This window comes from Strix uralensis, chromosome 3 (genome assembly GCF_047716275.1).
Source record: "Strix uralensis isolate ZFMK-TIS-50842 chromosome 3, bStrUra1, whole genome shotgun sequence".
NCBI classification, from domain to species: Eukaryota; Metazoa; Chordata; class Aves; order Strigiformes; family Strigidae; genus Strix; species Strix uralensis.
The window spans coordinates 116,658,925-116,681,094 of record NC_133974.1 but is presented as its reverse complement, the minus strand read 5'-3'; the positions used below and the strand labels follow the sequence as shown (position 1 = coordinate 116,681,094).

General features: G+C 39.1%; 1 protein-coding gene across 2 annotated transcripts in view; it reads left to right on the top strand.

The window, feature by feature from the left end:
• XRN2 (5'-3' exoribonuclease 2) overlaps window positions 1-22,170 on the top strand; it is a 50,882-nt gene that overhangs the window by 15,948 nt on the left and 12,764 nt on the right. For both annotated transcript variants that reach the window (XM_074864070.1, XM_074864073.1), the window contains exons 16-27: window positions 41-156; window positions 3,463-3,598; window positions 7,195-7,302; window positions 7,382-7,471; window positions 7,982-8,054; window positions 10,642-10,725; window positions 11,535-11,632; window positions 11,785-11,864; window positions 13,681-13,737; window positions 15,881-15,949; window positions 16,048-16,182; window positions 17,569-17,696. In XM_074864070.1, coding sequence (XP_074720171.1) covers window positions 41-156; window positions 3,463-3,598; window positions 7,195-7,302; window positions 7,382-7,471; window positions 7,982-8,054; window positions 10,642-10,725; window positions 11,535-11,632; window positions 11,785-11,864; window positions 13,681-13,737; window positions 15,881-15,949; window positions 16,048-16,182; window positions 17,569-17,696 — 1,174 coding nt within the window. The remainder of the gene's footprint in view (window positions 1-40; window positions 157-3,462; window positions 3,599-7,194; window positions 7,303-7,381; window positions 7,472-7,981; window positions 8,055-10,641; window positions 10,726-11,534; window positions 11,633-11,784; window positions 11,865-13,680; window positions 13,738-15,880; window positions 15,950-16,047; window positions 16,183-17,568; window positions 17,697-22,170) is intronic.

Below are 22,170 nucleotides of genomic sequence, written 5' to 3'. Positions count from 1 at the left end.
TCTCTTCCCCACCATTTATCTGTAATAATTCTGACCCTAGACAACTTCATCTCCAAATACCAGCCTCACTTCTGATGGCAGCCCATCCCTGACAGGAGGAATTAAGCGAAAAGCTGAAGATAGTGACAGTGAACCTGAGCCAGAGGATAATATCAGGTGAAGCCATTTTTTGTAGCACTTTGTTAGGAAATTGCTGAAATAGATGCAGTCTAATTAATGCCATTTAGCTTAGAGCAGCAGTGCCTTCAGATGCTTTTCTATGATCTTTTTATCCACTGGTAATTAATGTGGAGGGTTAGAATATTCAGTAAATTCCAGTGAGATGTGTAAGCTATAGCTGTTAAATCTAAGTATCTAGATTAGTATGCATGCAGGTTTTCATCCTCCAAGCCACTACTCCCTTTGAGACCAAGCACTAGATTGGCTAGACATTCACTGCTCAGTTTTGATTATGTGAGCTGAATGCCGCTGTTTTGCAGTTGAATTTTTGAGCTATTTAACCCATAAATTTCAGTTACATTCACGTGTACAGCATTATTTATCTTGACTATTGAAATATGTTCTCCTCCATATTTGATTTGTAGCAGGCCCTGTTTCATCTATGACGAGTTTCTTTGGATGGCTGATCCCTAGATGATTAAGGGATAGGAATTTTATGAGAATTAACTGACAGTGAATTACCAGTGAGTCTGCATTTATCAAAGGTTTAAATCAAGCTATCTCTCTTTAAGTGAAGGGTGAAGGCCCTTATCATTTTTTGTTAAAGGTTCTGCCCCGATAAATGCAACCAGTAGGTTTTTGTTTTCTGTAGAGTCCAGTGACACAGGTGGACATAGGAAAACAATAAGGGTTACTTTATTGTGAAGTACTAGTCACTAGTGTCCAGCACTGTTGTTGTGATATATTTGTGATATCTAGCTCATCAGATCTTCCAATATCAGATATTCTAGCTCTCATTCTTACTTTCTTTCTTGTATGTGCCAGTCTGAATGGATTTTTTATTTTTTAAATCAAGCAAGCAGAATTGTTATGTAAAATTAGGAAAAATTTTAATGTTGCTTTCCATTTGAGTTTTAGCAGAGATCTAAAAGAAGCTTTAACAGTTTTGTAGCAACTAGTGTGCATGAACCATGGTGATTTATGAGTAGCAATAGTTTCGGCAGGGTTGATATTGTCAACCAAAAGGGTATGCTACTTTTGTCCGCAGTTATTTAAGCTCTTTTGTAGCTTAGAATATTTATTCAGATCCTTTTCTGAGTAGAAAATAATTTTGTGCTTCTCACTCTAAGTAGAAACAACTGCATAAATGTACTAGATGCAACAAAGTTGCATGTATTTTGTGTTTAGAATGACTTTAGAACTAATAGTTCTAGTCAGCTGGCAGATCGGTTTTTTTATTATCTTACAGAAAAGGCTTTTGAAATTTATGCAAGTGTCTAGCTGCCAGGGAGCTCCTGGGGTCAGATGTTCATAGGCTGGAGGTGTTCTTGACTCTGTCCTTCAAGACTTCAGTGCCAGTAGCTCTGTCCTTGCTCACCTGGCTTTCTTAAAAGTCTTGAAAACATCTCTTGGTTTCCCTACCTCCTCATCAGTTTGAATCATCTTTGAACTAGCTCAGGTCAGACTTTAAAAGGTATCTCTGTATCAGGCAACCAACTTGGTACAGAAGCATGGGAAGATCCTTTTTGCAAAACCAAAAGGGTATGCATCACGTGAAACAGCATAAGTTGATCTTTGCTCTCTCTTAAAGGCTTCATATGCTATTTATTGCTCTAGGAGATTCTGACAAGTGTAAGTTTGAGCTGACCTCACAGGTTACTTGTGTGCTTCAGATTCTGTATGTAATTTAAAGTGGTCACAGGCTTTGTGGAAAGGGGTCTTGCATGATGGTTTTCAGATGTGGTAATCAATGTCAAGTTTTGAATTGTTGAGAATAAAATTCAATTTTAAAAAAAAATTAAGGGATTATCTGGTTTAACCAGTTTCTAAATCAGATTTGTGATTTGCTTTACTCTAGTTTGCTTGAATACCAAAACACACATGTACTATGGTGAATAGTAGGGTTAAATCTAAAAAAACCAAAACAACCCAACGAAACAAACAAAAAACCCAAAAAACCACCCAGGTAGTTTTGTGAGGGAGGCCAGTTCTGAAGCATGATATCATGATTGAACCACATGTTAAGAAGAGCTTAATCTTTCCATTACTTAAACTGCCTCTTTAGAAGGCAGTCTCTGAATTGAACTGGAATTTCCAAGATTACGTCATGTCTGTTAGGACTAACAACTTGAAGTTTTATGTGCATATTAATAGCTTCTTGCTTGTGGCACAGCTGTTCTCCCAAAACTGACATGTCACCTCTTGAGTGACAGGGAACACAGCCGGTGTAGTGAGCGGATAACATGTGCAAGGAAGAAAAGCTCTGGAGTCTGTAGGCAGTGATGCCTGTTGCTGCCCATGCCCACCACAGCTGTAGTTCCCCTGCATTTTCAGTTTTTCAAGGAGCCTATGGTCTGTGCTTACTGTTAATCTTCAGAGAATATTCTTGCTTGAAATGTGACACAATATAGCACATTATTCACTTTTTTCCTTAACGTTACACATAGAGCTGAGGGATTCAGATGGTTGTCTGTCAGAGATGAGCAAGTGTTTATTTTCCCCTGCCCCATCCATAGACAGACATAAGGGGGAGCTGTGTGAAGTAAGGATAAATGATGTCTGAGATTGAATATTGGAGTCAAAAGAGCATCTCTGGCACGAAAGATGGAAAAATCCCTGTGTAAAAGGGAACTTGTCTGATGTGAGTCAGCAAGCACGGGATTCCTGAGTTGTGGATAATTCTGCTGGTAATCATAGCTTGTCTGAACAGCATTAGAACATAGAAATCAACCTGCTGCTGCTTATTGTTTGTTTGCTTACTTTTTATTTTGAGTAGCAGGGAAATTATATCACTTTTCGGCTTGAGAGGGGCATTAAGAATGGAGGAATTAACTTGATATGAGAAGATATTCCAGTAAAATAAAGATTTTGGCCTAGGGTAGATTAAACAAAATAAAGGGAAGAATTTATTCTCTTTCTAATGGTTGGAAGAGTTAAAGAACAAAGTTCAAATGGCAGTTTTGGTAGTAGATTCCCGATAAGAAAGATGAAATTGCCGACTAGGAACTCTGCTGAAAAATCCTGACAGCAGCAGGCATGTGTTTGAAAATCTACCCAGCTCCTCACAAGTACTTTGAAGACATATTTGTCGGAATGGTAGCTTCAGAATTTCATCTAGATTTTCTATGATGTTAACCATCAAATTTTACTCTCTTGCTGTTGAGTATCAGTTTTCATGGTTTTGTTTATATTGTATAAAAATGCAAATTGAAGTAGCAAGTGACTTTGACTTATATTTTGATTCAGATATGTAAGTGTGCATATATTAACATGTATTGACATCTATTTGTGTTTGTTATGCAGGTTATGGGAAACCGGTTGGAAACAGCGCTACTATAAAAACAAATTTGATGTTGATGCTTCTGATGAGAAATTCCGTCGTAAAGTTGTACAGTCCTATGTGGAAGGGCTTTGCTGGGTTCTCAGATATTATTATCAGGTACTCAAAAATTTCTTCTCTGAAACTTGATTTTTCTTTTGTGTCTGCACCCTATTTCTTTTCAGGAAATAATAATTATCCATTGCTCTTTTTTGAAAAGCAGTGCTTTTTTTTTTTGAAGATATAAAATAAATGCCCATTCTATTCAACACTCAAGATTTGAATGCAGTTTTTGTTTCTCACATACAGTAACGGCGCTTGTTAGTTTATTAAGGACTGATGCATATTTTTCTTTTGCAATACATAGCCATGCATAGTGAAATTGCAGATGACTAAACAAGTGAACAAAGGACAAAGCCTGAGAAATGCTAGTAAGATTTGAAAGGAACAGAGTTGTCAGTCTCCTCCATAGATTGCAATGATGTTCTATGAAGTGTATTGTGATTGAAGTAATCTGTATCTGATTTGAATCTTTTGATAATTGAGCTGTCAGATTGGCAAGAGTTAGACATGTTGGGGTTTGTTGCACCGATCGTTAATAACTAGCTTCATGCCCTGAAGACAAAGTAAGTTATATTTTGTGTGTGACCTGGGAACAGAATGTGCTTGAGCCGATGAAGTTTATCTGTCTCAGCAGAGCTTTGTAACTTGAATGCAGTGCCATGTTGATAAAACTGCACATTTTTCATAGGTGGCTCACAGCTGTCCAACTTAAAGCACAGGCAGGGCAAATACCTTGCATGCCTGCAGAAAACTATGCAATCTTAAAATTAGTTTATGTTAACATGTACTCTTCCCCCCCCCCTCCTTGGAACAAAAAGGGAGTGTGTTCCCTTTCCTTCCACTGTACTAATTAGTTGAGTTTGGGCTCTGACTTGCATGTTACAGTGGATGAAAATCATGGAGTTTAAGGTTTGCAAGTCTGTTGCCATTGATCTACAGGAGAGCTGAGCTCTCCCCATCCTTGAGTAGTTTCTTTTGCAAAGGACAAATGTCACGTGGACACCTTTATAGGTGGAAATTCCCATGATCCTGCGCACAGTTAAAGATTGTTGAAAGCAAACCAAGTTAACCATGGCAAGATATGTTCCTAGAACTCTATATATGCCCATATGTCTCCAAAGTGTGTAAATGAATCCTCAGGTTAGCTGTCTACTTGCTGGAAAACTGTCGGTGTGACCTTCAGTAATGTAGTAGTACAAAACCACTGCAAAAGGCAGTCTGGATTTTAAGGGAAACTGAAGGGCTTAGAGGAAGGGAATATATGGCAAAATTGAGATAATATTTACGAGGTGACCAAAGTATTTATACTCATTTGAAGACTGTAAAATTGAGTTTGAATAAAGCAAAGAAGTGTGCATGGGGTGTGCATTCATTGCTTTGTGACCAGTGGCCGTGGCCTTGTGCAGACATCGTGTGCTTTTATAACTGTTCAAACCAGGGCTGCATTTGCCTGTGCACGGTTGAGAGATTTGTGGCTTTAAATGCATAGGAGCTGGAAAACAGGCTTATACCAAGCTTAAAACAATATGGGCAAGTCCCAATGCAACACTCGCTAGTTTAGCTTGTAAAACCAATTTAGTTACTGAGATGTATATATGTGACTCCTTGTCCTTCTGAGTTTGTAGACATTCTGGCTGAAGTGACTGATGCGTATAGACATGATAGATGATTACAGTTGCAGACAATAAGTTGGTGAAGTTGACAACAACTTCAGACTTCAGGCAGGACCGTAGTGCTCTCAAGAAAATTAAGGAGTGCCAACAAGACCTCAAGGAAAAGGAACTGTACAGAAAATATTTTCTGGTTTAGAAATGTTCCAAAGGAAAATTTTAAGAAGATACAAAAATGTTTAGGGCTTTGTTTTTGCCATTTTGCTTTATATTTGGATTACTCAGAAAGAAGGCAAGTCTCTCTCTAAACCTTATAAAAATTACATTGCAGACTTAAAATAGTGAACAATGAAATACTTGCACGTGCTGCCATTTGTACTTGCATAACAGAACTATGTGTAGTCAGGATACTGTAACCTGCTGTACATAGGCAGTCTGTTGTGTCAGTATGAAGCAGCAGTCAATTCACTTTCTGCCCATATGGAAGTTAGAATAGGAAGCTGTTGGACTAGAGGAATTCCAGAATAGGTTGGTTTGAGGGTTTGTGTGTGGCTTTCCTTTCTTTCTTTTTACCATAATAAGAATTGCTTCCAATAACTACTGCTCATTGTCCATAAAACTTCTGACAGAATACATTACATGCTTGTCTATTCTTATAAAAAGCTAATAATGCAGAGCATGTTCCACTAGTGGGAACATCTGTTGGGGGGGTTGGGAAGGGGAAAAAAAAAAAGAAACAAACCCATCCACCTGGCTTTTGAAACATACTGAAACCATCTGAAGAACTGCATCTCATAATTATAGTCTCTGTAATTTTATACCAAAAATATCACTGGAGGAGCCTCATTGACATTTACTTATTCAGAATTGGAAGTCAAAATGGTAGGCTTTTGTTTCAAGTGGTACTGCTAAGAAAAATAGCTGAGGAGGTGAAAACTTGACTTAGACCTTCTAGAGCCACGTTTCCTTTACAAAGTGCATTGTGTTCTGATGTGTTTTGAGTTTACTTTATTTTCTCCATTTTGAGGATTATTTTGCCTCTTTCAAGTGAATGTACTTTATATTTCTCAATATTCAAGAAAGAAGAATAAGAGGGGAAAAGCGAAGTGTTACTAAAAGTGTGTATTAGTGCTGGTACCGAATAGAAAAGTAACAGTTAAAACCAGAATACTTTTCAACCTGCAACAAATGTTGTTCACATTTTCACACCTTGTAGAGTGTATCCCATAGGGTTCTCTGGTCCCCCATATGCCCAAGTTAGTGGTGGGATTTTGCATTGAAAACCAGTAGTGCAAACTGTGTGCTGCCAGAAAAATACTTCCTCTGTTCCTGTTGAGAGCTTTGTAATGGCTTTCAGACTGACACGGTTCTGCTGTTTATATAATTACAAAGAACCTGGAAATTCCTTCTCTGTGTCATCCCTGTTTGAGATGTGGTAGCAACTCTACACAAGTTGAAAATGTGTCCAGTTGTTACAGGCTCCACAGCTTAGCCCCAGGGACTGGTTAACTGTACAGATAGACTATGATTTCCTACTCTTTGCAAGAAATTTTTGTGCTTGGTTTTATTGGACTTTGTGCACATGCTCGTGTGTTTTTTCTCGAGGGGGAGGAAAAAGGCATGAGGTACGTTACAGTGTCCTGAAGCTAAGGTTAAGATTCTGCTGTAAGGTCTTTTGTATCGTTCTGGTGCTAGGTCCTGTCTCTTTGGCTGTCTCCCTTAGTGACTCAAACCTAGCACAGAGCAAGAGTACTTTGGCATAGAAGTCTATCTGCTGTTCTGTGCTGCCGAGGAAATGCCCGAGGTCTCCATTCACTGTCCAGTGAACTCACTCGCTCTAGTCTGGCTATGAAAAGTTAAGTCCCAACCTGAAGTCCAGAGTACCTTTAGAGGCAAGAGCTCTTTCTTTTCTAATCATGGGGACTCCTCTTTCTCCTGGTTGATGCTGGGCTAAATTTTGTCATCTTTAGTGACTGCGCTACATGATTTTTTTTTTTCTTTTCTGATTTGTCTGATTTTGTTTCTCTTGTTTCTCTACCCTAGGGCTGTGCATCCTGGAACTGGTATTACCCTTTTCACTATGCTCCATTTGCTTCTGACTTTGAAGGTATTGCAGACATGCCTTCAGATTTTGAGAAAGGCTCAAAACCGGTAGGGCATATTTATTTATTTATTTATGATTTAACAGCTCATTAGAAGTGTCCTACATCTTCTTGTTTAATTTCAACAGTTTAAGCCTCTTGAACAACTTATGGGAGTATTTCCAGCTGCAAGTGGAAATTTTCTGCCACCAACGTGGAGGAAGCTCATGACAGATCCAGTAAGAATTCTTATATTCCTCTTTGTAAGGTTATGTCATCTTGCAGTTGTGTGAGCATGACTTGCTGCTGCTTACTTTAGGCAGAAGAATAATGGAGACCAGGAGGGAACATTTTGGTAGATTGCAGAGATTCTTCAAAGATCCTTAAAGTGATTCTTTGAATTCAGATATTTCAGTGAAAAAACCTGTTTCCTGACTCTTTTACACTTTAGCAAGACTGTTTACTTTCTTATAGAAACCTTGCAAAACTTAATTGGGGAGCAGATACCTTAACCCAGTTACCTGGAATTACTCTGTCCTGCTTAATTTCTTGTTTTGATACTCTTAAGTAACAGAAGTGCCCTACCACACTTTGTCTTTAAATGGTATTTAGTAAAAGATATTTCTGTTCTTTGCATCCTCCTTAGCTTTGTGTTTGCTCACCCTCTGCAAGATATGGTACTACATGACATTCTGAATCAATTTCATAGTTTGCTTTAATGATTTTTTTTTAAATTTTCTCAAATACAGGAATCAAGCATAATTGACTTCTACCCTGAAGATTTTGCTATTGATTTAAATGGGAAGAAATACGCTTGGCAAGGTGAAATGTCAACTTTTTGGGGGGGGGCTATAGTACACTGACCTTAGTCTTAAGAATTTTATGTAAAAATAGAAAGAAGATGAAAAATTATCTTAAGATAATGATACACCGAGTCATACAGGTAACTTGTGTTAGTTGGTGTGGGGGAGAAGTATTTTGCAGCAGGTGTATTTTTTAAAAGAAATTAGTGTGAAGAACAAATTATGGTTTAGTAACTGATTTAGGATTGGCAATGATTATTGGTAATTTCAGCCGTCATTCTAGATTTGTTAATTTGTCCTGAACTAGATTAATCATTTTTCTATTTTTATCAGCTTTACGGTGTAATTGTCTTCTGTCTCCTTTGCATTTAATTAATGGATCTTGTTCTGGTCAATCAGTGCCTCATTAGTACCTTGCAAAAAATGCTTTGGGGAATATAGGAATATTTGGATGCATTCAAAGAATGAAAAAAACAGCTACAGTATTTAATGCAACTTCTTTCTTTAGAGAATATCACTTTTAAAGGTCTGCCAAATTTTGTGATTACCCTATGCAGCCAGTAGTGTAACATCTCAGTTATAGGTATAAATAATTATTTGGGCACAAAATGAAGCACATGAAATTCCATTTGAGCATAAGAAAGCACATTTTTACTCTGAGGGTGGTCAGACACTGGAACGTGTTGCCCAGAGAGGTTGTGGAGTCTCCATTCTGAGAGATGCCAAACCCAGCTGGATGTGGTCCTGGGCAACCTGCTCAGGGCAACCTGAGCAGCCCGTGACTGTGCTGGAGCATAGGCAGTGGACTAAATGATCTCCAGAGGTTCCTGCTGACATCAAAGGTTCTGTGTTTCTTCTCTCAAGGCAGCTCACCTATGTTTTGAAATAGCACAATTAGACAGTGTTCCAAAATCAAAGAGAATATTCCTAGCTATTTGTTGCATGGCAGGTTTTCCCTCTAACTTGAAGCCCTTTTTCTTACCCCTGTTGTAATTCTGGCAGCTTTCCTTAGTTCTTTTGTCCAGTTATCAAATCTACAGTCTAAAGCAGTAGTATTTTAAGTAGCTCCCACATGCTTTCTTCAGCTTGTAACATTACTTTTGATTTGGTTAATGCGTAATTCCATTATAATCTCTTTGTTCTGGATTAACATATGGAATTCTTGTCGATCCTTTTTGCAATCTCCTGAGCTATGAACACTTCCTGTTTTGTTGTCATTCCACCACTGTGTTGTGAAGGTGAAAATAAATTGTTTTCCAGGGTAGGCTTATCACTGTTTCCTTTCACAAGTAGTTATGTTCCAGCTGAAATTTGAACATGGCTGAGGTCTAGTGCTGTCTTTGATAAAGCAACAGTCACTCTGTGTGAAGATTATCCTCATACTTCATAAGCAGGGACCGTGCAGATTTCTTGTGTGGTGAGGCTGGCAACAGCAGGCTGTACAGCTCTGCTCCTGGTTATTTTTCAGTAGACTAAACAAAATTCTGATTCAGTTAAACGTGTGACATACTTAACACTTTATGTTTTTTTAGGAGAGGATACGGGCTTCTGGTGTAATTACACTTCAGATAAAGTTTTAGGTTGTGCCCTTTCAGCTCCAAGACAATAGCATTTGTTTTAATAAAGCCACGTAAAGATATAACTTCTGAAGCAAAAGTGTTTCAGGCAGACCAAGTTTTAGATCGGGAATCTCAGTCTGTGGAAGTCCAAAGTCTCTGTGAATGTTGTACCTTAGAGTGATGACAAATGTGTCTGGCGTGTTCCTGCTGGTAGAACTGGTACAGGCACAAATATGAAACCATGAATATCAGTTTAGTAGAAAGTCTTTACTGTCATCTTGGTCAGGAAAAGCTCTAGTGTTCACAGTAAAGGAAATAAAAACTAAAGTAATGACTCCAGATTCCAATTCATAATAAGAGTGACAGAAGTAAATATTTGAAGAATTTTCATAGTAAATTTTTTAGTGCTCTTTTTCAATTTTATAGTAGAAGAAAACATATACTGGAGCATACCAGGGAAGGCTATTCTCCAGCTTCATCCAGTATGATTGGGTGGGCTCTGAGATGTGCTGCTTAGTGAGAGATTTTGATCCTGAGAGGAGTCTCCATGTTATCTTGGAGTAAAATTAATAGCTGATATGAACACTCCCTAATGGATAATATCTGTATTGCTTTATTGCTGAACTTGGAGTGATTTCTTCCGTTGTTTTCTCTTAATAAATTAATTTGAATAAAGAGCATTGAGTTCTGTTGGGGAGTATCTGTAGCAAATGACACAAATAATGACTGTCTTACTGAGCTCATCTTGTTCCTCAATAAGGCAGGTGTGGGTAGACATTACTGCTTCCCAGTGCCTATCCAGGACTGGGGAGGGGGAGGATGGAGGGGTGCTTGGAGATAAGCTTTCCTTTTCAACCTGCACTACCACTGAACTATTTTTCTCAGCCTGCAGGATGACAACCTCTGGAAAGGTAGGGTTTTCTTTTGTGTGACTGATGGAACAGTTGTTTCTTGGGTAGAGAATCTATTGGAGCTTTCCATGTTAGGGGGTTTGGTTTTGTTTTGTTTTTCAACAAGTGTGAAAAAATCATGTTTTGGTTTTGCTAGGTGTTGCGTTATTGCCATTTGTTGATGAGCGACGCCTTAGAGCTGCCCTGGAAGAAGTCTACCCGGACCTCACTCCTGAAGAAAGTAGGAATTGTGTTATTTTGTTACAACAATTTCACCCTAATTGAGCAAGGTGTAATAAATGTTTGGTTGGATTGAATTATGGTAGGCTGTAGCCTCTTCATGGATGGTCGTGGTAATTGAAATGAACCTCAGTGGGTTTGGTTTTGTAGTTTTCACATACTTTTCTTTTACTCAAGTAGACCCGCATAAGACTTTACCTGAAAATTAGATTGCAGCTTAATCATATGAAAAGCTTCTAACAGTATACGCTATCAAAGTACTTGTTAGATGAATATGTTGCAATCAAAAGAATAAACTATGGTTCCAAGGTTAGAGTTGATGGTAAAACTTGATAGGTGTATTGGCTGTTCTGACCAGTAAGCTGGCTGTGTCAAGTTATGATATGTGAAGCTTTGTGTACAGCTTATATAAGCAGATATATGTGTTACTTTCTCCATTGTACAAAAAATAATAGCTGGTTCTTGTAGGTAAACTGCTGAAGAAGTGTGTGGTTTTTTTAGGGTTTTTGGTTTGTTCTTTTTTACCCAGCCTGTCTGTATTTTCAACATTACTCTGTTGTAAATTCAACGTTCCTTCCACTGAACACAAAATTCCTGTTGTTTTACTGTCTGCCAACTACGCTTGTGACCAGAGACATCCTGTTCTGGGCTGAGTCTCTTGTCTTTCCAAGGAATGTTCAAAGCCTTCTCCTAAATCACAATGAAGCTTTCCTTTCATGGAGATGCCAACAGGATGGCATGCTGGTCTGCTGTATTCCTTCCTTCCCTCTTTGCTCTGAACTCTTATCCCATTCTCTTCATCTTTTCTAGACAGAAGAAATAGCCTTGGTGGTGATGTTCTCTTTGTTGGAAAACACCATCCACTTTGTGACTTTGTTGTAGAACAGTACAAGACCAAAAATACAGAGGTAGGTTGTACTTGTTCTTAAGGGACTGTGTAAATGGTGAAGGTGGAGGTCTAATAAAGTGCTTCAGCTGAAAAATTATTTTTTATAACAATATATTAATAATTATTAATAAAATTATTTTAATAATAAACTATTTTTCCTATTTTTTTCAGCCAGTGGATATACCCCCAGAGCTGTGCCATGGAATCCAGGGAAAGCTTACACTGAATGAAAATGCTGTTCTTCCAGATCAGTGAGTATGGCTTTTAGTATGGGTTGCTTGAGGCTAAAGGACATTTCCTTCAGTCATGTGTACATTTAAATAAAAATATCTTTGTGCCCACAATGAGAAGCTAAAACTCCTGACAAGGCAATGCATTTAGTTCTGATGCTGAACATGCTTTCTGCTAGGTTTCATAGTAGGTGTGTATTATCAGCAGCATATGTAGGAAACCAAGCAAGTAAAACTTTCATTCTGGGACCCTTTTTTTTCTTATTTCAGAACTACGCTTTTAAAGCAGCATCAGAAATCTTGAAAGCGCTCTAATGTGTGTGTTTAATTGCTGATGGATTTTTTTGTTTGTTTGTTTGTCACTTCATCTCTGGAAGACTGATTTTTATGTATTTAGTAATGTTTGAACTTTAATAGGTAAACAGGGCCTATATAATAATAGTAGTGATCAGGGCCCTTATTCAGTAAGGTCTTGTTGTTTTGGCCTCTCTGCTTTTGTATGAATGTTAATTTAATGCTGTCTGTAACTTCCAGTAGTGCATGCTGTTTAAAAAAACACACAACTCTGCTTTTTATATGCTAATATTAATTGCATTAAAGAAAAATCCAGATGCAGAAATATGTGAGATATATTTTGCCATTTTCCATTTAGGCTATAGCACTAAATTCAGGACTGTTACCAGCTACACATACAAAAAATGCTAATATTTTTTGTTTTCTGGATAATGCATTTAGTTTGAGAAATTATCAGTGTAATCTTCACATTGTAGGATGTGCATTCATTTATCTAACTTTGCTTAGAGGCATAAGCAGGTGTTCGGTAACTCATTTGCATTAAATGCACAAACACTCTGATTTTCTTGGACAGATAATGTATCCTAGGTCACACTCACTAATATACATTTCTCTATTCTTGTCATGGCTTGGGAAGAATATGAGCAAGTCAGAGCTGTTCTTGGAGGGAACAGCAATGCAGGAAAAAGAAAACTCTTCTGGCATTGTCTTCCCTCGATAGGGCATGAGAAATGGTTTTGGTTTTTTTTATCTAGAGGACTAGTTTGCTAGGAATTCTGTGAAGATAAGCGGGTATTTATATTGCCACTTCAAAATAAGTCTTACTTTGCTAAAAAGATTTGGATCAAATTCAGCCAGCACGTGTACACTTTGTGATCTCTGTGTACCATGGGTCTGTGACAGTTGTGCGCAGTAGGGGGAACAAAGAAATTTGGTTTCTGATTGATAAGAGTAATTGTCCCAAGCATGGTGTTTGTCTGCTTGAATTGAAGGGGTAAAGTTTTCTGGAGGAAAGAAGGAAAGGGTTAAGATGCAGCTCTGTTGGCCTATTAAATCTCAGAAAGGAGACTCTTTAAGTGCTGTGGAAACAGCTGCTAAGTTTTGGGGTTTTTTTCTTCAAAGCATTTTTCTTCCTAGTGAATCAGGTTTGTGTCTTCATGGTGTCTGCACGTGTGTCTGTCTCTCTGGTCTTCTCCTGCCCCCCTAGAACCTGTTGGCTTGCTATAATCAAACCCTGACAGTCCAAGGTGGTTTCCAAGGTACAGAATAGTGCTAAGGTTTGTAAACAGACTGCTGGGTAGTGGAAAGTGTGTGAACCCGCTGTTAGACACTAGAGAATCCACACAGATCAGCTGCAAAAGTAATGACATTAAGAAATAAGGATTCAGTAGTTCCATTGCTTATTGAAGTATTTACTTTAGTGGAAAGGCAAGTTAATTTTGAAATCCCTTTCACGTGTCACAGTTGACAGAGAAACAAAAGTGGTAGTAATAGTGAGAAATATGTAACATGACGTTTTGACAGAGGTTTTTCTCTTTACCAGGGTAGTGGAGTCTCCTGTTCCAATGCTGCGTGATCTTGCACAAAATTCTGCAGTCAGGTAAGTAAACTCTGAGTTTTAATGCAATGGCATACAAAATGCAGCAATCAAAGCTTATTTTATTCTGGTGTTTTGTGTTGTTGAATTTGCAACAGAATCCATCTCTTAATAAAACTAAAGCTTTTACTTTAAACGTTCCCGGTTTTGTGTAAGAATTGAATCCAAGATACTGTGTTGTAACACAGTGGGCTTAAGTTAGGGTGGTTAAGCAGAGTGTGCATAGTGGTGTGCCCTGCAGGGATGTCCAAAACAGTAGGTTCTCAGTGCGTCAAACCCAGTGTGTTTCATCCCTTCAGAAATACCTCATCTTTCCTCCCGTTATTTTTCTGCTTGTTCTGTGTTGGGACTTCTTGGTCTTCCTCAAGCAAAGAGCAACACCTACAGAACTTAATAGTCTGTATCAAGCCTTTTAAATTAAAGAAAACTGAACGTTCATGAGAGCAAGCCTCTGAGACAGAATTCGGTATTGATTGAGAGCCCTCCAGCTCTGGATTTTTGCCTCCTGGGTGTTTATCCATTTTTTTTTTATTCCTAGTAATTCTCAGAAGATGCCTGAGAATGCAAGTTTCATGTCCTTAAGAAGTAAAGGAGTAATGCTAACTTTACCTGAATGTGATGTTTGGGAGAATAGTAAGAAACTTCATAATGAATAAAAAATAATGCAGAGTTTCCACGAGTAAATTTTGTGGTCGCAGAAGATTTTTAATTACTCTTGCACTTGACAGTGAATTTCTGTAGATGTAGTGTGTTGTATGTCATTCTCACTTAATTTGGCACAGTATAATAGGTATGTAATGCTTGAGCCTATAACCTTTCACTTCTTGAGCCACATAAGATACTTGAGACACTGAAAATCACTTGTGGTCTGTCTGCATAATTTTTTCCTCCGAGGAGGCATAACTTGGTTCAACTAGAACAACTATCTACAGGCAGTATGAAATGCTAAGTTGTGGCTTGTCAGGATATTGTAGAAAAGGTGTCTGAAATGGGGATTTAGTTACTTTGAGTGATGAGTTAAAGGTAGTTTTTGGCTTTTTATCTGCCACTGTCAGGAGGTTTGAATTGTTTTATGCTTCTGTCCATTTCTCTATTGCAAGGATTTTTCTTCTTGTCTTTTGAGATAGTATGAGCAGTCATGGTTCTACTCTTCAGTTCTTGTGACTTTGGCTGAATTTTCCAAGGGACCATTATTCTCTTTCCTTCAAGCCTCATTCATTCTCTGTGCTGAGACACACATATTTCAGCTGGAACAGTGAGATTATTCTGCTTAGCTGTTTACTTTTATCTTTCTTGGCATCCCGAGCATTCTTCTGTATCAAATGGTAGGTAGTGAGGGAACAGGAAGCAGGTTGGTGCCATGTACTTCAAACGCGTCCCTGGTGGGACCTACCTGAGACCTGGATGCTTACACCAGGAGATCGGAACTGCGCGTCCCTGATGGGACCTACTTGAGACCTGGATGCTTACACCAGGAGATCAGAACTGCTAGGAGTATGGATGAATTTTCCTAGAGGAAACTCAAATTGTTATATAATGCATTGTACCAGCAGAAATTAAGCTTTCGGCCACTTTTTGCTCTAGTGTTTAGCTTGTCTAATACTAGGCAGCTCAAAATGCTGGGTCTGCAAGGTGTCACTGAAAATAGGTGTATATCCCTCCACAGGAACTGCATGCAACTGCAAAGCTGCCTTTCAGGATAAAAACTCCGGGGCCCAGGAAATCCCACTTCTAAGTTTTGTACAATTTTGACTAGACTGCGTAGCAAGCTGATATCCTTCCTGTCTGTACTATGGCAGCCAAATACAATCAGTGCTTTGACTAGAGGATTTGTACCTAAGGATCTGCAGAAGACACTTTCATTACCATACATAGAACTAACTGTTTTCTAGACATTAAACTTTCTTTTGGACTCGCTATTAATACAGGGGAGGAGAAAGGTCACCCTGTGAAAAATAATTGTGACATTCAAGTCCAATATAGTTGGTATATCCATGTGCAAGAAAGGCAGTTTGCAGTTTAAGTCATGGGTTCTTGTATTTTATCTTTTCTGTTGTGTACATCACTATAATAAAGCAGCAATTACTTTTAAATCTTGTTTGTCTTAATTACCAAGTAAACCTAATCCTCAAATACTTTCTCCTAGTATCTCTTTCAAAGATCCACAATTTGATGAAGACTTTGTTTTCAAGGCTACAGTGTTACCTGGTGCAAAGTAAGTATCAGTTGTCAGTTTTCAAATAATTCAATTTTCTCTTATTAATCTGAGTATTTGCTCTGAGAGATATTTATGGAACTATTTTTAATATTAAGGAAACCTGCTCCGGTTCTGAAGCCAGGAGACTGGGAAAAAACCAACAATGATGGCAGGCCTTGGAGACCACAGCTGTCTTTTAACCGAGACAGAAAACCAGTCCATTTGGACCAGTCAGCTTTTAGAACTTTAGGGTAAGACTGGCGGCGTTGTTACTGTGACTGCCTTCCTGAGATGACTGTACTCATTTATTGCTTTTTTAATTTAAAAATAAAGAAAGAAAAGAAACAACATGGGTGGGGATGGACTGTCAGAGGTTAGGTGCTGGTGTTCCATGTTGGAAACTTTGGCATGTGATACTTCAGTATTGATGAAAACTGTGATTACTGGAGTTTTGCAGTAATGCCTTGCATTCTTCTTGATTTGGGAGAAGGTTCTACTAAATATTTCTAACTAGCTTTCCCACTGGGGTTTGGTTTTTGTTTTTTTTCAACTTGTTTGGTGGTTACTTGCTTGAAGTACAGAAGGTACAGTGAGAATCTTACACACAAGTGATAATTAAGACTATTATGAAGACAGTCTTGTATGCTTTTAAAAATTAAGACATTTTGAAGACCCTTGTATGAAGCATGTGTTACACAATACAATCTGTTCGATTGTCACTTTTCAAGGCATTGCCACAGTCAGTTTTTATTAGTTCTCCAAAAGTCCAGGTAACTTTCTCAGGTGCTGTAGTTTAGTGCAAGAATGCTTCTGAGCTCAGGATGAGAGAATGAGCTGAGGTTATGTATTACACATAAAATGAAATGTTTTTCCTTACTGGGGAGGGCAAGGAGCCATACCTTTGTCAGAGCCAGAAAAGAGAATGTTTTAAAGGAGATCGTATTACTAACAAATAAGAGTACACTCTCTGAGCAACTGAACACAAGTGTCTCTTTAGGAAGAGAAAATACTTTCTTCATCTTGTGGCTCTGGTGCCACTGGTAGAAGAAAAAGCAACACCCTTCTCTCCATCTGTGTGTTGGAAAGCATAATTGTTCCAGTGCTACACTTGTGAACCATCTTCTGTTGTTTCATGTCATAGTTAGGAAAAAAAAAAGGATAGCTGTGTTATTGATCACATATGATGTCTCATTAAATTGCTGTCCAGGGTGACAGACACCACAAAGAGTGAATGTAGTTCTGTACAGGAAAAATAGCAAAGGCCTGGCAAACATTGATACACCAGTATTTGCAGATCCTGCATCTCTATCAACTCTCATTTCTTAGGAAACGTGACAGCAGTTCAGTTTTACTGGACTCTTCTACAGTTTGCATGAAATACATGTTTTTCTGCTTATTGTGGCTTGCTATAGAAACTTCAGAGTTTTGCTGGGACCAGCTCACAAAGGGTGTGCTTTATTTGTGGTGTGCCTGGGACCCTGATCTGTAAGCAAGTCACTGCATTGTGTTTGTGAACATCTCCACTGACGCACTGAAGAGAGCTGGGGCGTGTGATGGTCTGGGTGGCAGCTGTGCTGTAAGATGGCATTCATAAAAACATCCTATTCTTTTTCCTTTCCATTTCTTACACATAATAGCCATACGATGCCAAGGGAAAGAGGGATGCCAGGAATGTATGCCAATGCAGTACCTCTTGGAACGTACGGGAGCCCATACGCCAGGCCACTTCTGAGTGGGCAGCAGCAGATTCCTAAATTGTTGTCAAGTAAGTTGGTTCTGCTTTCTACATTTCTGAGTTTGAAAAATATTTCAGTTTTGTTTTGGTCTGTTGCACTATTACAAATAAAAAGTGGATTAATGCATCCATCTTCCTTAACTGTTGCTCTTCTCTATTGCTCTTCCTTTATGGAACTGCTGTAGTGAAATGTACTAAAATGTAATTACATGCCTGTAAGTGGGATCCCATTTTGAATGGTGTGTCCAGTATTGAAATATAATAGGAAGAATAGCACTTTGTCTGCTAAGGGTTCATAGTACCTGTTATCTGGAACGTATTCAGTATGTGGCTGAATCTCAACATCAGCAGACTTAGTAGAACCTTGGTGCTTTGTGCCTGAAGAGAACAACAAGAGAAGGATGCTGGCCACAGAAAATAATTAATGCATAAAGCACGGTGGCAGATTGGGAGAGATTGTAGGAGTGGCAAAAGAGCTGTGTTTGGTGCTGAGTTGCCAGAGTGAATGGAAATTGATGATTCACAGTCCTCTATTGGCTTCTGCCTGCCTGCAGTAGGTGTTGCAGCTTCTGGCAAACAGATGGGAGGAGATGGTCAGGAGGTCAGGGATGCCACTGCTGTTGGCTTAGTGAACAGCTGGGTCACTGGAAGTGGTAAGATAAATCCTGTGTGACCTGACGTGGAATTCTTCATCCTGGGAAGGAATTACTTGTGTTTCTGTTCAGTCTTTCTAGCTGCATTTCTGTAATGGTGGGATTGAGACAGGAGGAAACTTGGCTAAACTGCCTAAAAAGGTGTTTTAAAGTAGGAAGTTCTCACTGTTCAGCTGAACAGTCTTGCAATATTGAATTATGCAAGTGTTTGAATTTAAACAGCTGACACAGGTGAAGTTTGAACTCCAGATTTTGTCACATATAGAAGGCCAAGCTACTGCATAGTGAAGCTGTGAGCCTTTTTATACTTGACTTACTTTTTTGCCATATATGAAAAAATGAATAAATAATATCGTATGGCTACTCTGAATTAAACTTATTGTCCAGTCCCAAAGTAGATGAAGTTTAGTTGAGTAGTGGATGCAGAAGCTTTCTTGTGTGAGGTATCAGATTGGTTTAAATGGAGAGATAGATTGAATATGAGAGCCTGGCACTATTAACTTTGATTAAAGGAAAACAAGTATTTAAGAAACATGATCTAAGAAGAGCACGGGGAATGGGCAGAACTACCAGACAGACATCACGTTTTTGTATTAATCTCCAAAACCAGAAAGTCTGTGTGCTTTTCAGAAGAGAGAAAGTACTCATGAGCCCATTGGTCCCTATACTGCTGTTCATGTCTTTTGAAGCTTGAGTCTTGACGCTTTGTGGGAAATACTTATTTCAAAGCAGTTTTCTGTGCCTTACATAGATGGAGCTGATCCTGCCAATTAGGTGCTTAGAAAGCTCTCGTCCTCGTGGCATCTGAGCACCTTGTGTTGTATGAGAAGCATACCACGTGCAAATATGCCCCAATGCCATCATTCTTTCAAATTGAGGAGGCTTGAATCCACTGATTGGTATGAAATCCCAGTCCATCTGTTGGTTGGCCTCAGAAAAACACTCTGATGGCTTTCTTTCACATGTTCCTTCCTCCCCTCATCTCCTGTCCGTTCCTCACCCTCAAATTGCCTTGGGCAATTGCTGTTCTACAGGTGTGCCTGGCAAATCTGAAAGCAAGGCTTTTTTCCTTTCTTTCATTGTGCCACTTTCCTTAATGCTGCTTTTTCCATTAGGCAGAGGTTGATCTCGTGCTTTCCTGGTCATACAGTCAAAAGAGGTGCCGGGTCAACCTGCTGGTCTCTTCAGCCGCCGTTGTGGCACGCTGCTTCGCACACCACCAGCAGTTGTTGTACAAAGGCTTTTTAAGAAAGCGGGGGTTGTGGCGCCTGCCGGTGCTCTCCAGGGCTCTTCATCCCAGAGTCAAGAAGCTGTTTCCTGGCACTCTCTGTTTTTGTGTGAGACCGCAGTGCAACATGCTGCAAATGTATTCTTTGTCAGTTAATTTTGTTGTGTTTCTGCTCCTCTTCTACTAATGATACCAAGCTGTCCTAGGAGATTAATCTTAAACTCTAACTTCTGATTTAAACTGACTGCAAAGTCTTTTCAACTAACTACAACCATGGTTGACTTAATTGATGCCAAGCGGCCACATGTGTCTTAACTCCTCTTTTACCAGATAGAGACCTTGGTAAAAGGGATAAACCCTTGCTTAAACCCTTGTTAGAAGAATACCTCCAAGCGTCATAGCCCAAAATTTCTGCTGAAATGAGTCTTTTTGACATTCACACTAAATGATGCTTTTGCAAGTGGGATCACACCCAGACACCGTAACACATCCTGGGTTATGGATTGTGTGGGCTGAGTGTGAAGCAAACTTGTCAAGATGGGAGCATATCAGCAGCTCTCTGAACCTCACTGCAATAAGTGGTGGTCATCTTATTGAACAGGAACAGTCTGCATGGACAGTGCATGGGCTCCAATGGAAATTTGTGGTCAGAATTGAGTGCGTGGGCCAGTTTTCACCCGGACAGTGTACTGTCTAGGAGTACCAAAAGGTGTTCCTAGATCTGATAGCACAGCTATCTTCTTGCCTTTTGCAGTCACGCCCTTCAGTTCAAGCACAAATGTCTCTGTCAAAGCACAGATATCTTCAGCTAGAAAATCAAATTAGAAAGAATGGGAAGACATATGCTGAGTTTTCTTAATGGGGGAGGTTATCTCTTGTGTCAGTCATGTTCATCAGCTTATAATTGTGAGAGAACAGCTGTATGCTGTGGCATAATTGGATTGGGAAACCACATGTTCCTGAAAAACTAGACCTGGTGTGGTTAAAATTCCCACATTTTGTGGGATTGATGCACAGCAACTTTGCATTTTATGTATTTTTTTTATATGTATGATGAAGTAAAATTAGACTCTAGAAGGGCAATGCGGTCAACCAAAGTGCCATCTCTTCCTCAAGAGCCTGCTGTGGGTGTTCCTTAATGTTGTTCTTTGATTTGACTTTGATGTGCCAATTTTCAGTTGATGAATAATTGTCTGTGCTGATAACTTGGAGAGTCAAGTGCAGTACGGCAGTACTCTGTGAATGGCGTATTTGGTTTCTGCAGCACAGGATATCTGACTTATGACTTTCATTTCAGTCAGTAAACTTGTCAATTAACTGGATTTGAAAAGTGATTTTGATTAGTGCAATCAGTAAACACAAAATCTCGTCTTTGATTGCCACACTGATTAGATAAATTGTTACTTGAGGAGCTGCTAGAGAAGGCAGTTTATTTGGCCTTATAGCTCTAGGAAATGCATAAGTTTTGAAGACTAAAGAAAATACTAATTGTCATTTCTTCTCCAATTTTGTACCTTTTTGAAGTGTAATTCGCTGCTCCAAGCTTTTTCCCTCAAAGATTGTTCTCTCAGAGCCATACAAATGAATAACAGTAAGGTGGTTTTAAATGTTTTTCTGATGATTTCATTAAACTCTTTCTTAAACCGTTCCCTAGGGCTGAAAAAAAAGTGGTTACAGCAGGAGAGATGGGTCCTTTCTGATGGAAAGAAAGTGATTAAATAGGACACGTGTTTTTAACTAGTCTTTAAGCAGGTGTCTGTATGAATGGGAAACACTGTACCAGGGCAAGACCTGCATCATCTCACTGGGTTTCTCACCATTTAACCCTGGCAGTGGAATGGAAAGCATGTTAATAAACATCAACTGAAATGTGAAGTTCTGACCAGGAAGGGCCAGGAAGGGAGAGACTGTATTAGTCTGTATAATTGACCGGATACTTGGGGGTCTTGCCTAGCTCAGCCTGCACAGAGGAGAAGGGTGGGGGAAACATGGCCATTATTCTTTCTAGAAGTTTGTGTCTCCCAGCAAGCAAAAGGAGAACTGAGCCAGACTTAGGAGACCTGCAGGTCTGGTTGTGGTGACAGAGCCTAGTCCTCATCCTGGCTGCTGCAGGTGAAGAACTACAGGTGTTAGTAGCTACAGGTTGAGGGGTTTGTGCACCTGAAAACATTTTTAGCAGAACTCGGTTCTTCTGTATTGCATGTATTTCAATTTTTTTATTTTTTTTTTTAGCAATTTCATTTTTGTAATTTTTTTTTTTTAATTTCAGTTTAATATTGTGTCTTAACTGCTTATTCCATCCCCCCCCCCCCCCCCCCCCCGCCAAAGTAGCTGAAGACAGCATTATTATGGGCCTGGGCTTTCTGGTGTTGCACTAATCTGGTATTCAAAAGCAAACACAGCATCACTAAAGCATGGTGTTAGTACGGCCTGTTTACACATGTAAAAGTCCTTGTAATTCGCAGGCTGATCAGCATAGAAGTGCCACACATCCATCTTTAGTCCTTGTGGTGCTTTAGACTGGTTTGGTTACAGTGTATATGAAATAACCAATTATACCTGATTATGAGCATCAGTTGGTAACAGTATATATGTCTCTCTGTGTGTACGTGTGTATATATAT